The sequence below is a fragment of the Schistosoma haematobium genome, chromosome 4 (assembly GCF_000699445.3).
Source record: "Schistosoma haematobium chromosome 4, whole genome shotgun sequence".
In the NCBI taxonomy this organism is placed as follows: domain Eukaryota; kingdom Metazoa; phylum Platyhelminthes; class Trematoda; order Strigeidida; family Schistosomatidae; genus Schistosoma; species Schistosoma haematobium.
Genome location: NC_067199.1, coordinates 43977860 through 43996485, shown reverse-complemented (window position 1 = coordinate 43996485; position 18626 = coordinate 43977860). Strand labels below are relative to the sequence as shown.

Genomic DNA, 18626 nt, shown 5'->3' with positions numbered 1-18626 from the left:
CGGTAGTTGGATATACTCAATACACTTGCCAACGAGTTCACTTAATAAAGATCACTACCTCATGAATCGATTTGTCATACGTACGTAGTACTTTATACCTGACCTCAGAATTGCTCACTGGTTTGTCCGAAAAGATATGAGTGATGCTTGAAAGAGAGTTATGATCGAATGCTCTTAGTCTATGAAGATCCTCTTTTGTGGGTGGCCATGTTTAACAGTAATAAAATAGAACGAGTTGAACTACTATGGTATTATTTGGTTGCTTTAGTTGTCAGACAATATCATTATATGATACCTGTTGCCACGAAATTATTCATTTATTTACATAAAACTTCATTTTCAATTCACTTAACTAGGTGTATTCCCTGTACCTGATAAAGATCCAGTTATACAGATTGCTAATATGGTTACTAACTATGGGGAAACAACACCGTTTATACGTAATGTATTCACATTGAATACATGTGCACCAATTGTTGGTTCACAAGTTATTTGCCATCAAACGGAAGAAGAACTGTTAGCTGTAAGTATAAAGCTGTGTTGTACATATATATATATATGCTTTTAGTCTATTTATTACTGTATCTATACATGTGATTTCTATCGCTAATTAAAACTAATCGGAGAATCACTGAAAAATAGAGAAAGACTCTTCCGGAATGTTTCTTCACCCATCTACCTATGCGAAACGAGATCTGATTGCGGAACTAGATATCTCATGGTTGACAGTTTATTTGATATGGAAATTACATCAAAATTCCATAAAGTGCCTCACAAAATCAACCCAGTAATTATATATAACCAAACAATTGATTCTAATGGCTTCATCATGAGTCTCTATGTATATCTATCCACCGACTCCCTCGACGGGTAAGGATGGCTGGTGTAGGAGCACGTTGGAAGAAAGCTAGGGGGCAGCCAAACCAAGACAAGGTGTCAGTCCATGAATACTCTGACTATCCAACTAAAGTATGTAAACAGATGCAGACTACCTGGTTGGTGTTCGCGTTATGATTGTAGTCAATGCTTAAAGACTTTGGATGGCATGGCTCAAGATCGTTCACGGTGGTGCGGATGCATTCACACATCGTCTTCTCCCAAATTTTGAACTTCTGAACTTCTTATCATTTTTTTTATTTACATAGTTTGTAATTTTTGAGATCATCTCTTTGGTTCCTAACCTTTTCTGTTACCATGAATACTATTACTACCTCTACTACTCTGAAATTTACCCTTACACTGTACTAATCGCGTATGGCAACTTAAACTAATGTACATATGTCCCATATTTTACATTGCATCCGACTAACTGACTAAATAACAGATGTTCGCGAATCCCTAATTGTTGTACATTGGTGCCTAAACATATAGGTCATTGGTAATGTCTCTGAATGTGAAGTTGAGCGACATGTGATCAAATCCTCCAGGTAGCATCAGTCCCCTCAAAATTACAGGTGTATATCTAGTCAACGAATACCAGATAGAACGAAACCAAAGTCCAGTGTTTCCTGTCGATTATCTCCAACCATCAACTCACAGCTTAACATAGTACACGCCATGTCGAATCACGTAGACTAGTTGCCATATTGCAACTTGATCAGCACTCAAAAGTACTTGACATGCATGACATCTGTCACTACTCAATGATTAATCAATTATAGATATATGTATGTGTAGTTGTTACTTTCTATTTTTTTGTTATATTGCTAGAATTGGTCACTGTTTGTGCGTGAAGTTGATCCAGATATAATCACTGGTTATAATATACAAAATTTCGATCTACCTTATCTTATTAATCGTGCTAACACCTTAAAAGTTGATGGTTTTGGATTTCTTGGTCGTATACGTGGCGCACGTTCTACAATACGGGAAGCTATGACTCAGTCAAAACAAATGGGTCGTAGAGAGAATAAATTTGTAAATATTGATGGACGTGTACAGTTTGATTTATTACAGGTTAGTTTGGTTTTCTATTGACCTTTATACGTTATGCTGTCTTAGATCGACCATTGTCTTACCTGTGTGTAGTTTCTAATCAACATATTTCTTACAACTTTACTTCATATTTTTATTTCCTACAGTGGGTTTTTTCTATGATCCACTTACTATGTCCACATTGTTTGCGAAGACGATTATGGTATACTACCCAGCTGCCCAAAGCGAATTACTTGGGGTAGGGTTCGAACCCGAATTTTACCTGGTGGTTTAATACCGAATGTAGTTACTTCTCGTAAACACCGTCTTGCATATATATGTATGCATCATGGAAAACGAAAGACTTCGTAGTATTGATAGCAGCAATGTTGTATTATTTCATTTGTCAACTCGGTTATTTTATGTTTATGACGGACGGGGTTTCCAGAATGAATTGATATCACATTTGTGATAGAAATACCTAAAAAGAATAATTCTGCATGCAATAGACAGTGATGATGTTCAAAATAACAATGAAAACTTCACATTTAAGCCATCCAACTTAAAGAACACACCGTTATCGAGACTTTTATACTTCCGTCAAGTTTACTTGTCAAGTACTTGCTTGGAATAATAGCTATGTTTGACTTAATGCATCAATCAGTCACTCAGTCCTCTACAACGTATTACGTAAGTATTCCGCCCATCATTCTAAACGTTTAGACTGAGATCAGATAAGAGTGGCGTTTTTTCCTGAGGTTGTTTCACTTACAATTGACTTCATAATTCCAGTTTCTTTTATTAATCTGAAAAGCTGTTTTGTATTACCTACAGCCGCTGTCTTTTCCATCTCTTTTGCTTTCGTTGTCCATCACTGCTCACTATTCTTCCGTGGACTTTTGGTTAACCTAGATCTGATTTGTTTTCACTCTTCATTGTGTTCTGAGCCTAGTGGGATAGGTTTATGAGAGTCTATCAGTGCAGTGGATGTAGTAGAAATCCACTGGTTTTTCGTGACCCTTTGGTTCAAATCACTAATAAATGCCGCTGCTGTTTCCACAGCTTTTCGTATATATTTCCAAGCAACATCTGGGTCAGCCTCGTTTTCAGAACTGCCTAAGTGTGACCTCAATTCTTGGAATATACTTTTAGCTTTCTCGTCAATGAGTTCAAATCTAATAGGTCTTTTTAATGTGGCTTTTCTGCGTCCAGTGAGGCGCAAGCAAATCTGTGCTCGTATTAGAGCATGATCCGAGTCTAAACATGTTCTCCAGAACGAGCGACAGTCTTCTGTCGAGCAGGGAGTCGCAATGTTAGGCGGTATCTCTCCTTATGCTTAAAATTATTGTTAGCCAAAAATAAACGATTGTCTGAGCACAGTTGCAGCAGACGGTTACCGTTATCTGTTCGCTGAGCCGCAATACCAAAATACCCATCTGAATATCTTTCTATTTGGTTTAAGCTACCTACTTGGGCATTAAAGTTACATGCTATGAGTAATATGTCTGAGTGTTCAGCTCTTTGAAGGAGTTTGGAAAGCTTTCTACAAAAGTCATCTTTCACTTCATCCGGGCTGCAGTCAGTGGGAGTGTAGGCAGAGACGATGAAAAGATAACGACATGTGTCTCTATTCTTCCGAGTTCTTACGCAGCCGTTTAGGCGAACCAGCACATAGGCGACTGTTAACAGGCATCCATCCTAAAAGTGCTTGTTCTACCTTCATACTCAATGCTATGCCTACATCCTCCAGTCCACGAGAATTCACCATCGGGTCTCCAGATAAAAGGCGGGTGTATCTCATCGGCTCTCCGTTTCGGCTAGGTGAGGTCATATGAATAACCACACTATGATCCTGTATGCGTGTTTCGGAAACATTATAAACCAGTGGTACGAAATTCTAGGGTTTTAGTCAAGGAGACCTGCTGGGCGATTTGACATAGAGTACGTACGTTGAAGGCTCCAATGTGTTGTTTGAAGAGAGGTTTCAGTAGACCTGGGACAGTATTTCGCGCACTAGAATCATTGATCATGGTGACACTTTAGGAGGAAGCCTAGAGCTGATGGTTGAGGCAGGGAATAATAGGAATTGAAGAGGGAAACGGATTATGAATACGGTGGTCTTGAGTGCTGTTAGAGGTATGAGGGCGGTTATCACTTCCCGACTGCCCACACCGTGGAAGGGTTCTTCTAGAGGTACTCGAAAAGAAAATTGTGTTAGAGTTGGTCTTAGTGATTTGAGAGCGTGACCTCAGTTCCCAATAAACAACTGCTTGAGGTAGGTCACACACGACCTTTTTGTGAGTAGTTTCCATGTTAGATCCGTACTTGTTGGGACCTTACCGTCGGAGACGGATATCCATGGGATAAGGCGAGGTGTGCATTTTTAGGGTCGACCTTTTCTAACCCCATCTCTGTTATATTGGTTGTCTGAAGGGGACACCTTACTGCCGTTACACAGTCTAAAGTACGACATCACCCTCGGACCTTGAGTTCGCCACTTTTAGTCTTACCGCCCTTCAACTGACCTGCCTGTCTAACATGGTAGGATCTCGAGGAACGATTGTTTCAGCCAGTAAGATCTGATTGGTTCATTACGATAGATAAACCTGGCCACCACGTCAAGGTAGCAGTAACAGTCCGGCATGAATGTGTCACTCTGATACACATCCAGTGTTATTTATTGGTATGTAAATACCTTGAGGTAAACGTATCACTTTTAAATAACTACTCTCACAACATTCAATGGTTTACATTTCTAACTTCAGTCAATTCATTGAATTGAAACTTTTTGTTCGAATGATTTTTTATATTATTACATCATTTATAAAATTGTTCTTCTTGTCAGTTATTTTATTTTATTTAAATTTCGTTTTAGATATTATTTCGTGATTATAAACTTCGAAGTTATACATTGAATGCAGTGAGTTATCATTTTCTTGAAGAGCAAAAAGAAGATGTACATCATAATGTCATTACTGACTTACAAAATGGTGATGCTCAAACACGAAGACGTTTAGCTGTTTATTGTTTAAAAGATGCTTATTTACCATTACGTTTATTAGATAAATTAATGTGTATTGTAAATAATATTGAAATGGCTCGGGTTACTGGTGTACCATTAACATACCTACTTACACGGGGTCAACAAGTCAAGGTTGGTATATGTGTATACCTTTTTTTGTGCAAATACACTTTTTAACAGTTGAATCCATGAGTCGATCTAAGCTAGACCATCATTGAAAACCTGGGACACTAGAAGGACGTTTCGTCTTAGAATGGGGTGTGCACTATTGAGGAGTCCTATACTAGGATGGAACAGCTATCCAGTGCTTCCAGGTTTTCAATGATGGTCTAGCTCAGATTGCCTCGCGGTTCCGACTTCGAAAATACATTTTGTCTGAATCTTTGTCTACTAGTATTTAGTAAGTAGCATAATTCTATATTGAAAGATTTCGCGATTCTTAATATATTTTATGTTTCTTCAATAGGTTGTGTCTCAGTTATTGCGTAAAGCGCATGAACATGGTTATTTATTGCCAACATATCAGTCGCAACAGGGTGATGAATTCGTCGGTGCAACAGTACTGGAACCACGCAAAGGTTTTTATAATGAACCGATAGCTACATTAGATTTTGCTAGCCTATATCCAAGTATAATGATGGCTCATAATCTATGTTATACAACTTTGTTACAAGTGAATACAACACCACATGGTTCAACGGGCGGTGGTATTCAAGCACTTGTTCAACGTTATAATTTAACTGATGAAGATTATATTAAAACACCGACTGGAGCGTATTTTGTTAAATCACATATCTGTCATGGTATTTTACCGGAAATTTTACAACAGCTTTTAAGTGCCAGAAAAAAGTAAGTGTGTAATCTCGTTAAGAGTGAAAGCCCGCTAAGGGTGCCCTTTGTAACGGAAACTTCTATGAGATAATCTTATTTTAACTAGTTACTTGTTTCTATATAGATTTCTTAAAGTTCTCGTTACAAAATCATACTTGCACACTCTTATCAAGGGCAGAACTGTCACTTTGCTATTAATGATGTAAACCATAGGAATCTCACTGAATGACTTGATTGTATCGCGCTTAACGCAAGATGTATGAGAAACTAATAGCTGTTTCTATTCCTCTACCAACATCTTAATCAGTAAATAGCCTGTTTGAAAGTTTTATCCTTGAAAAGTTCACGAATAATTTAACAGATCCAGAAAATATTACTATATGTAAAGCAGCAAGGTAAATTTTGTTAAAGCTAAAATTTCTAATCAATATCACGTATGATATTCTCAGTCGGCTTGGCTACCTTTTTCACGGATATACACACTGACCAATGAACAATAATCGAGGCCTTTGGGATTTATTGGTCCCCAAGGCTCTCCCAACTTAGGGGCCATTCATAAACCGCATAAAAAGAGCAAATTAGTTCTCTGTTATACCCAAATCGATCATGTTATAAAACTCATACAATAATTTACTGAAAATTCTTGATTACTCAGCACGACAAATAAGAAACTATACTTTAAGCACAATTACATCATAAATGGTAGTGTTCGTTGCTAACAGCGCATAATTAATTAGCAATAATTATGCAGTAGTAAAAGGTATAATATCAGTGAATAGGTTCACTGTACGCTTACAATAAGATTATAGCAATGCAATAAAGATATAAATAATGGTGGTAATAATCATCTGAAAAATAGCCTTGTGAGTTTCAACCTGCTAAAGATTCGTCCAACTAAAATATATTTCACTCATCAATCTTTTCCTATGTTTCCTTTGATTTGGAATCTGTGGTTGTCAAGAATTTCTTCATTTAATAAAATTTCAGTCAAATACAAATTCTAGTCAGCATACTTCACTTTTAAATGGGACTTTATTTAAATACTTTCTTATAATAATGTAATTGATTCATTTAACTTAAGCCATGTTCGCTTGTAAAAGCATGAATATTTTCGCATAAAGCAATTAAAAGTACTTTTGAAGTGTACTCCATGATTTAGTTCTGAAACATATCTTATGAGACCATGTGTTTCCTGAGCATTCCATTGTTTGTTGTATGTCTATTTCTCTCAGTTTAAATTTCTGTGGGAAAAATTCATTGTCAGTATCCTAGTTACAGCCTGACTGGAGCTTCTATCTTGACATGGCGGCTGGTTTTTTCTTTAATGATCTAGCTATATTAGTTAGCACACCTGCTTCTTTAGTCCCTATCGTATGTAAAAGTCAATCACTTACAGATGAATCTCTAAACTAGTCCTCAGGCTGTTGAAAACATCGTCTTAGAGTGAACAACGTCAAAATAAGTAAGCTTTTTGACCTGGAAAAGTCTATGCTTATGAAGTGCAAATTAATACCGTTAATATAAAACCAGAACTCAATGTAGTCTATTACAAGGAAAAAAACAGTGACAAAAATGATACAGCGGATGGGGTAGCTAGGGGATACAAAAAGGGAGTGAACAAAGTTTAACATCTCATACAAATATTTGAACGAATAGTCTGATATAATTGGTGCTTAATGAAGAAATCATATTTGTTATTCTACTTATTAAAGTCAATTTCTGAATATGATTGAATAAGTATCTTTTGTAGATTTGATTTGATTCTTAAACACTATATGTTTATTAATTATTGCCTTAAAGAAGTTCATACAAGCTTACTGGATGAAACGTTGAAATTATTGAAATTTCAATGACTGAGATTATTTCAAATATAATTTTATTCAAATAAAGCTTAGTATCGTTTCCAAATATAACGAAGCGTAGCCATACGGAAGTTATAATAAATCAATATAGTGAGGCACGTTTACCAATCACACTTCACACTATACGTTACCGACTAATTGGAGAACATTAAGAATTAAAAAAAAGCAAACTGAGGTCCTTGGGTGAAATCTTCTAAGCGCTGATTGTACTGAGGTTTAACAGCAGTTGGGCGTTTTCCTACAACAACCAGTATTTCCAGCTATCCACTCTTGCAACGAAACGAGCAGGTAAGAATAATTAGAACTAGAATTTGCACACTATCATACCACACGGATTTCGGTCGCTGGTGATACAGCTTCCAAAGTACGAAGCTAACATCTCAAAAACCACTCACAAGAAGGTCATGTTGTGACCTGACCTCAAATACCTCTCTTCTGAGGTCTGCTGTCACGTTCCCCGGTTGCTAACATGACTACTTATCCAGACAAAGTGTTCCTACATGGTGTGGGCCACCGCCTACTTACCTCTAAGCAGGAACCTATGATTCGAATTCGCATTTATACTCTTCACTATACTGGGGTGTGATAGTAGTAGGGTTTCTCATCGGAAAACCACTATCTGCAATAAAACTGCCTTCTCACTGTAGACGGAGAGCTTTGGAATCGGCTTACGCGTTTGACAGTACCAAACGCCACCCTGTTCACGATCGAATACACTTTGATTAAAAAAACATTTATTACACATTATTACAGGCAACTAGAAAAGCGTTTAAACTAAGTTCTTTGACATATGTTTCACGAATTCATTGTATACTGTTTTTCACTGATAAAGTCCTATATTCTAAAATATCATTTTCCTTTTTAGTAGTCGAATTTCACTTTACTACTGATCACATTTAATATTTCATACAATAGGTTGATTAGTTTCAAAATTATTCTGTTTAATGAATTTGAAAAAGACTCTAAGAAGGTAGGACTAATGATCGGGCCATCAGAATTCGGATGGTAGTGTTGAGTAACGTGCTATATAGAAACTCCAAAAGGGTTACCCTTAAGATTAGGATATATCAGTAGGACTTCTAAGTTAAGGTTTGTATGGGAGTTGAAGAATTCTTTGCAGCTACAAACAAATATTTATTTGTTTAAAAACATAAACATTGGTACAAAAGGGCACCAGAATAAATATGCGCCACACTTATCATTGAATTCGTGTGAGGGCTGGGATACTCCTCGGTGGTCACTATCCAATCTTTTGGCCCAATAGAAAAATATTAGTAGACGCAGTCCCACGTTGGCCGGTGACCAAGGATAGATTCATACTCCATTTTTTGCCTCAGAATCCTGAAGCCTAAGTGTTCCACTGATTTAAAATTTGAGTTTTCCAACTCTCCTAGATGTATCCTCTATTCCTACCCACTCGGTTTAAACACAGGACACTCGACTTTCATCCTCTTGGTTTCATAAAGCAACATCCCTTCCATGATAAGGTAGTGAACAGGACTACCATAGGATTGGCTGTATACGCCTGGTCATATAAGAGTAAATGAATAATTACTTATGCAGTCAGTTTTGAATCTCATTAGTTTGTTAGGGTATTGTTTTACTTTCTTTATCATTTTCTCTTCCCCATTTATAGAGCTAAAGCTGAACTTGCTAAAGAAACTGATCCATTACGTAAACGTGTTTTAGATGGACGTCAATTAGCATTAAAAATTAGCGCTAATTCTGTTTATGGATTTACTGGCGCGCAAGTTGGTAAATTGCCTTGTTTAGAAATATCCGCTTCTGTTACATCATTTGGACGTTTAATGATTGAACAAACAAAATTACATGTTGAAAGTAAATTCAATATTGCTAATGGTTATAAACATGATGCTGTGGTAAGTGGCATAATATTTAAATATGTTTAAAGGGGGGGAACTAGATGAAATTTTTTGAGGACTAGGATACTGCTCGCTTCCCCAAAACTGAAGCAGGTGGTTTTCTTAAGAGGGGTTACTCCCCGAGGCTTTGACTTAGAGACTAGTCAACAAACCAATGAGGCAACGTAAGATGATGTTGTCCCATGGTAGCTGATGACCAAGAATAGGTTCGGACGCCGTCTATTTCCTCAGGATACTGAAGCCCATATGTACCATTCATTGTGAGTAAGAGTTTTCCAACTCACCTAGATGGTTGCTTCGTACCTACCAGCACAGTCTAAGCGACGTACACTCGCTTTTCGTCCTCTTAGTTTCTTAATCAACAACCCCTCCATGATGAGACAGTAAATAGGGCTTCCCTAGGATTGGTTATATACGCATGGTCATGTCATAGCATTTCGAGAGGGAGAGGCGGGTTTTCAAACAGGTCTTTAGGTTTGAATTTCTCTTCGAATAATAAAAATTGACTGAATGTTCATTTTGTATCCGTTTATTTTTTTCTCTGTTTACTTCATAGGTTATTTATGGTGATACAGATTCAGTGATGTGTAAATTTGGTGTATCCACAGTAACGGAAGCTATGGAATTAGGTCGTAAAGCTGCTGAAATTATATCTGAAGAATTTCCTAAACCAATTCGATTAGAATTTGAAAAGGTATGTTCTTTGAATATATTTTCTATAAATAGATAAATACTCATTAGATATTTCAACTGATATCATGGCACATAATATATTGAGCCAGTCAGAAGTTTCCAAATGGATGGTCTTTTCATACGAGTAGCTTGATTGACTCGTATATAGGGAGTTTACTTATTGGTATCAACTCTGAAACACCGGTCATTACAACAGTAGACATTGGTGATAATTTGTTAACATGAATTATGAACTATACATGTAACGCTTATTGCTCTCATCTTTGCATTACACTTAATGTAGTGGATTGGACGATTTAATTTTAGTTAATCTGATGTGATGAGTGGGTAGGATATACGGTATGACATGCGCTGCCCAAAATTTGATACTGATACACAGGCTTCGTTGTACACTAGACAAAGTAACTAATTGAGCGAAAAGACTGAAAGTGAAAAATTTTACTAAATAAATCGAATCGATGTGTAGCCTCGCGAATAAAATAACCGGCCTATATTAGTGTATGGATACTACGAATAACTCATCCAAACTTTGTAGTGATTAGTGGAGTAACTACTCCAATCCGGTTAACCGTCCCGGCCCTACCTTATTCTGCCACAGTGATTATTCAAGCGTCAACGACGAATCTAATCCGACGTGTGCCCTCCAGATAATGGTAAATTCATACGACCAAACAAGGGCCAATTGCTTCAATATGCGTCTTCATTTACATGTCCATTAGAAATTAAACCATCGGTTTATTATTTTATTTTATTTATTTTAACACAGATATTGGTACAAGGAGGCGCCAAATACATATGCGCCACACAAATCTCATTCGATATATGTAAGGGCTGTGATACTGCCCGGGTGCCCAAACTGAAGCAGGTGGTTTTCTTAAGAGGCCACTCCCCGAGCCTTCGACCTGGAGATCTAATCCACAAGGCAGTGGAGCATCGTAAGAAGATGGAGCCCCATGGAAGCCAGTGACCAAAGAATGGTTCATACGCCATTTGTTCCCTCAGGATACTGTAGCCCATGTGCACCATTGGTTTGGAATCCGGTTAAAGCGCGGGACATTCGCTTTTTGTCCTCTCATTTTCGTAAACAACACCTGTGGTGCGAGAAGGCAGTGAATAGGACTTCCCTGGCAGAGGCTATATACGCGTGGCCATGTGAGAGGATTTCGAGAGGGAGGGCGGACTCTCCCCACTCTCGGCCGTACCAGGGCGTTTGGGGGCTCAGTGGTCTAGAGATTAGGCGTTCGTGCACGAGACCGTTAGGTCCTGGGTTCAAGTCCCGTGAAGCGGGATCGTGGATACGCACTGCCACTGATGAGTCCCATTCTAGTATGAAACCATCGGTAGTGTATATATTATCTCTTAGAAATGAAAGATATTTCTTGGTCAGTAATATTCATTAATTTACTTGATTTCTAATTGGATTAATGTATCGTGATGTGATTTATACAGGGGTATTCTTCATTTTAGTTGGCACTAATTACTTGTTTTGTTCCAGACAGAGATATATAGATCACTTTAACAGTAGTCACAAAAGTACGAGTTTAAATGCTTCTGCTTACATTAGATTTTGACACTTATGCTACCGCTATCGAAAATACCATGGTACATATTGAAATTATGTTTCTTGTGGAGCCTGATCTCAAAGATTTAAAATTGCGCCAGATAATCTAAATGTTGCTTGATAACATGTCTGCATCAACGCCTGACCTACTGACAAGGAGTGAAGTAGTTGTGTGCGTCGACCAATACTTATCCTAAGAGTCTCTTCAGTCCTGATGGTCTGGTGTTCGACAAAATCTCGGGATGGATACAGAAAGCTTTATTAGTTTTGCCGAACTTGCATCACTTGTAGCGTAGTCAAGATGTCCATCTGCTAACCGAAGAGTGAGCATACTGCGTAGAAGTTTGGTTTGTATTACGCTGTTTATGAAACATAATATGCATAGGCTTCACTCTTTCGATCATGCTTATCTTTAAAGCATTGTTTAATTATTGTGAAACGGCCGAATAAGTGCATAGGTTATTTGGTAAATATGGCAAATTAGCTGACCAGGTTGTACACCCTCATTGACCGAGGCAGTTGGGATAAGTGGTTCGTATACCCAACCACCGCCCACTTTATTAGCGATTGTAGCTGTTGTTATAGTACGTTTGAATAAATGTAGGGGAGCCAAATCAAGGCTATGCATTCTCTCATGAAGTCACTCACTATTTGTGTAAGCCACGTCGGTACGTGCATACTACTCCGCTGGAGTCTGCTTGATAACCACGATCAATGGTTGGAGACGTTTGGTGATACATCAGTCAGAATCGGTCGCAGTAGCGTACGTAAACTCATTCACGCTCTATCTTGCTACATATCTAATATGACTACTAGTGATGCCACAATTATTTCGATTCCTTTGGTATTTATCTTTTCAAATTCAGGTCTTCATTCACTTGTGGTATGGCAACTCGGGCTAACACATATCTGTGCTAGTCTCTATGTTCATGGCTAAATGTGACTGACTTAGATACTGTTTTTATCATGAGTATTAGAAGCTGCTTTATTTTCTCCTTCAGAATTTGAGCTTCACTATTACTTTCATGCATCTTATTTTGCCGAATGATCCCGCCTTTTCAAGCATTTCAACTGTATCTATGACATCATTTTATTTGTCACGAATCTCGTTAATTTCATTTCACTATACCAATGTGTGATGATTAAGCGCCATTCATATTTTTTTTCAAGTTCTATGTTATGTATAACTAATCTAATTTGATGTTTATAAGCCTTCACATCGTCGTTAGTTCATTTCAATGCGTTTATCTTTCCATGATAGAAATAATCTTTCCTATATTTATATCATTAATTGATTTCAGGTGTATTGTCCATATTTATTGATCAATAAAAAACGTTATGCTGGTTTGTATTTTACAAAACCAGATCGTCACGATAAAATGGATTGTAAAGGTATTGAAACTGTACGTCGTGATAATAGTCCATTGGTGGCTAATTTAATCAATGCATGTTTAGAGCGTATATTGATTGATCGGTAAGAAGATTAAAGTTTTCTGTACCTGTATGTACATATATATATATATATCTTTTTGTGGAGATTTTGTGTAATGCGAATGGATTTTAATCACTTGCTGGAATAACGCTCTGTTTTCTACCTTACACAATGGGATCTTAATTCACCTTAGACGATCGTCTGCACTAGATACCCTCCTAATGTCTTCTCTATAGGATTTCAACACAATTCAGATCGAGAACATGTGACTAGCCTGAATAGAATGTCAGCATATTTCTATGCTAACAACAGACAACAATCACAACAATAATAAGGGTAGTAAAATATATAACTCATTTAATACCTGTCAGACTCTCTACTAATCTGATTGAACAAACAATCAATCATTTTTTTCGTCGTTCATACATCACTTACTAATATCAAATGCAAAACGGCTTTCTACCATTTTGTCGCACGACATAATCCTTTTACACATACTTTGATTTGGGTAGCCACTTCTGACTTCTACAAACTATTTGGTAAAAATCTGAATACAGAAAACCTGTACTTGACCAAGGTGTATTAGACTACTACGTTCTGGTTTATTTGTGGTCGTGATTGAGGAAGTTTTTCGAGTTCAAAATCAAATGAACACCTCAGTTTTTGTACAGACTCCTCCTACATGCTACTATCGTCATATTTTAAATAAACTTAATGGAATTTTGTGTCACATTGGTAGTAATTCAGAAGTTGGAAATCCTAGTTTCTAGGAAAAAATATCACGTAAACATACAAGTTATCACTTCACGACCTGAATTTTATTAGCAATAATCTTTTAACTTTTGTTGTTCGAATATCTCAGGAGTTTCCATTAGGAACCTTCTATTCATCTTTGATAGACACTCTAAAACCATACACAACTCGTCACAGCCAGCCAAAAAAGCATTACATAATTGCAGCATTAAAACTGAGAATTCAAAATGCTACCGATCTCCTACATTGAGGATAAATGTCGAAATAGGTGTGATATCACGAACTGACTCTACTTAGATAATAATTAAAATTTGGGAAGCGCTGGATTGCTCTTTCATCCTGTGTATGGGACGTTTTAAAGACTGCGCATCCTCGAGCACATCAGGGATCGAACTCAGATCGTGAGTTTTCAATGGTTTGTCTATGGTCAGTCCATAATATGGAACCACGAAATTCAACAATATTATTTTAACAGCAAAAATAATAATGTATTTGTTCCTCCAGTACAGAATGCGGTAGATAATACCATATAATTTATACACCAACACTAGACTGGATAATTTAACTGGGGTCACCAGATCGAAATACTAAATACGAAAAGATCAGACCACTAGATTAATTCACGTTATGCACAAATACACATTCCCGATTAACATTTAAACATCACATTATAAAGACAGGAGTGTCTAATCTTTCGATGGACAATCGGTTCGCACACAATGAACCCAGAATAGAAATTTTACGTGGATCATTTACCGTGTAAAACTAGTGGTTGATATTATAGGTCATGGAATAGGCGTCTATCTGTCTGTCTTCATTCATTAACCGATTACAGCCTATTGTAACATCAGATCTCTACATTCATCTTAACTGTTAAGTAGCCAAATTCTATCAGAATTGATTGATCACTGGGTGGTGATCAATGTCATGCGTGTCTAGTCCTTATTATTTGTGCAGATCGAATGCTATCGATCATGTTGGAATGTGGTCACCAGGTTAGTCGCGGTTCGGATAGCTCAGTGGTAACGTCTCTGACTGTGAAGCTGGGTGACACGAGATCGTATCCGCCAGGGAGCACCAGTTCCCTCAAGATTACAGGTACACCTTGCTGACGAGTGCCAAGTAGCACGAAACCCGGGTCCAGGGTTTCCTGTTGACTACCTCCAACCACCATCTAAAAAGCCAAATTCTATGTTAAATTTTGTAATATCCATCCTATTGTTGTCATATAAATACGGGGAATAAATAACATTACTATTTTAATTTGTCTAGTCTCTGTCGATATGGAGAATAGTTCTGACTTATCCACTACTGTAGATTTTTAGCTTACAATAGACACCTACATAACAGAGTTGAATGATGCGAAAGACAAAACAGCTGTCCACTTCACTTCTTTGAACTAAAGTCAATTCGTGTTACAAACCTTTCATCGAACTGGACAGTCTCTCTGCAGACTTTTCATGTTTTAATATTCAATAGTTTTCCATACATTTTTGTTTGTTTGTAATTTTTCTCTTTTTTTTTCAGTGATCCAAACGCAGCGATTAGTTATGCCCAATCAGTGATCTCAGATTTATTATGCAATCGTATTGACATTTCACAATTAGTTATTAGTAAAGAATTAACAAAAACCGATGAAGAATACTCTGGTAAACAAGCTCATGTAGAATTAGCTGCAAAAATGCGTAAACGTGATCCAGGCTCAGCACCAAATTTAGGCGATCGTGTACCGTATGTAATTACTGCTGTAGGTGGGAAAAATACAGCAGCTTATGCAAAAGCTGAAGATCCTCTTTATGTATTAGAGCATAATATACCGATTGATACAAAGTATTATTTGGAGAATCAATTAGCTAACCCTTTACTACGTATATTTGAACCAATTTTAGGTGAAGTGAAAGCAAAATCTGTACTGTTAAGTAAGTTGTTGTATATTGTTCTTTTTAAAAAATTGTGCCTGTTCATTACTTCTTACACTTGTTACTTACCCCTCGTGGAGTATAGATCACTGACCGAGAAATTTGTTTTGAACTCTCCTTTCCAATTGTTGTCAAGTTCTACTCATCCTCTTGGTGTGTTTCGGACTTTGGTCTGCCTTTCTTTTGTCTTGAGATTTCCAAATTAGAATTTGCCTCGTGATTCAGTTAGCTGGTTTTCGTAATGTTTTATCTATCCATCTACAGTGTCTGTGCATACTACTACAAATTTGTAAAACTCAACACAGCCTTCTTTACAAATCATGCAGTAATCGATATCAGAAATGTTTATATGTAGTTTTGTTAGTTTTACTTGATAAGTGGTGGATGTATAGAGTTATCTTACGTATAGTGAACGAAGACTTTGTGCGGATGAGCAATTTATTGTATAGTGCGAAATTACAAAGTGTCTTCGTAAATTATGGAAGCCATACATTAAATACTTCATTTGCACATCTTCAGATCTGCCTATTTTTAAGCTTTTGTTTGTTCTATAAATCTTTGTTGTATGTCGTATCATTCCAGATTTATCACCGATTAGTTACTTCCCTATTACTCCGGTTTTGTATCACTCATGATTGAGTTGTGTACATGCTGCAATTCCCTGATTATGTCACCGCGTGGTCAGATATTTCAAGTATGTCATTGAGTAAGTTTTGAGTCATGGTTGAATTGAACACAAATGAGCTGCTTTCTATCTTCGTCCTCTGATTATCCACGGGGTCTCCAGTAGCTTGAGGAGAAAGTGTTATGATCTTGGTTCATATGTCATTTGGTAAATACGTCACTGGTTCTACTGGCACTATAGGTGAACTAGTCAATAATCACACGAAAGACAGAGAGAGAGAGAGAAAGTGATTATACAACGGCTTTCTTGTCATCCTAGCCCGATTACGCGAGACTCACTACGTTACTAGCTAACGTTCAGTTTTTTTTCCAGTGTAATAATATCACATTTATTTCTTTTTTTCACAAAACTTTCTCTTTGTGCTGCATAGATGGCGAACATACACGTGTAAAAGCTGTGGTACACTCAACTGTTGGACAATTGTCAGCTTTTACAAAAGTACGTGCATCATGTATTGGATGTAGAACATTATTACCTGCTGATAAAACAGGTGAGAGGGAGATTATGTTGAACATGTAAAGGTTTTTTGTGTATCATTTTCTATTATTCCATTGTTTTCCTTTCTAACAACTTTGAGCTTGACAACTGAACAAGTATTCACATTCAATGGAAAGGTAACATATTTACTAAAAAAAGTCTATTATTGTTTAGATAGATAGTTGGTAGTCAGTCATTTCAAGGCGATGGAGGAATATGTTCGTGAACAAGATGACCTCAGGTACTGCTGAAGGTATGATGACGGTTTTCACTTCCCGGCTGCCCATATCATGGTAGGGCGTTACCTCTTAATTGTGCTCTTAGTGACCTAGGAACGTGACCGGAGAGCTGATGTGACAGCTACTTGACTTCGGTCACACACAGCCGTTTTATCGAATGTTTTCGATGTGCTAGCTCTGCTATTTAAAAGGCCTTACCACCAGAGATGAAAATCTGTGGAGTAAGGTGAGATGTGGCAATTATATTATCGACCTTTCCTTATCCCTTCCTTCCGTTATGAGAAGGCAACATCGTTCCGGATACTTGTTGTCTAAGGAAATTACCTTACTGCTGTCACACTTCAGTATAGTCAGCAGTACTACTTCGCCCTCGAACCTTAATTTGCTGCTTATAGTCTTACGGTTCTCCAACTCTCCTATCTGGTATAGTAAGACCTACAAAAACATGTGTTCCAGCCACTATATTTCGCTCCAGTTATCACGATAGGCAAGCCTGACCAGCCACATCAAGGTAGCAGTTAAGGTCTGAGGTTGATGGTTAAAGGTAACCAATACGAAACTCCGGACTTGAACTTCATGCTAGTTAATTGTTTTGTCAGCATAAGATTGCTCACGAAGATACTGACCCAAATCAGCTGATATCTCTCATTCTAGTAGCCTGCAACTAATTACCACCAAACTACCCCAACATTAACTATAACTCTGTAAGAACATGAAGGTAACAGCTGCGATGTGGGAAAAAGTGGAGAAAGGAAGGAGGGAAATTAAGTCCTAATCAACTCAGAAATTGTTTTATTATCCATATTTTTCTTCTTTTACTTCGTCAAATCTAGACGCAGCTTTATGTAAATATTGTGAATCACGTGCATCAGAAATTTATCAAAAAGAAATTGTACAGTTAAATTTATTAGAGAAAAAATTCACTTCTTTATGGACAGAATGTCAACGTTGTCAACAAAGTATACATGAAGAAGTTATATGTACCAGGTAGATTTATTATTATTATTATTATTATTATTATTATTATTATTATTATCATTATTACTATTATTACTTTGAGTTACATTCATTGCGTGATATAAACTAGGAATTCAACGATCTCGATAAACTGCTTAGACTAATGATAATGTGCTCACTAATGACTCGTAAACAGAGTTGTCGTGCGAAACTGTTGAATGGAGTTCGACCATGTTAAACAGTTATCAATGATAACAATGAATGATGGATGGTCTTACAATATCGCGAATCGACTGAGGTTACACATTTAAACTTAGTGATTTGGAGATTCTAAGTTTGATTCCTACTGAGGTCAATAATGCATAGTTTTCTAAAAACCTACACTTGACGAAATAGTT

The 18626-nt window shown here is 37.1% G+C and overlaps 1 protein-coding gene across 2 annotated transcripts in view; it reads left to right on the top strand.

The window, feature by feature from the left end:
* The window catches only part of POLD1_1 (DNA polymerase delta catalytic subunit), a gene marked incomplete at its 3' end in the record, with an annotated part of 40669 nt that overhangs the window by 15185 nt on the left and 6858 nt on the right, over nucleotides 1-18626 (top strand). For both annotated transcript variants that reach the window (XM_051216517.1, XM_012938482.2), the window contains 10 exons: nucleotides 357-523; nucleotides 1711-1956; nucleotides 4790-5068; nucleotides 5403-5785; nucleotides 9266-9509; nucleotides 10069-10206; nucleotides 13068-13240; nucleotides 15479-15870; nucleotides 16926-17045; nucleotides 18105-18258. In XM_051216517.1, coding sequence (XP_051067112.1) covers nucleotides 357-523; nucleotides 1711-1956; nucleotides 4790-5068; nucleotides 5403-5785; nucleotides 9266-9509; nucleotides 10069-10206; nucleotides 13068-13240; nucleotides 15479-15870; nucleotides 16926-17045; nucleotides 18105-18258 — 2296 coding nt within the window. The remainder of the gene's footprint in view (nucleotides 1-356; nucleotides 524-1710; nucleotides 1957-4789; nucleotides 5069-5402; nucleotides 5786-9265; nucleotides 9510-10068; nucleotides 10207-13067; nucleotides 13241-15478; nucleotides 15871-16925; nucleotides 17046-18104; nucleotides 18259-18626) is intronic.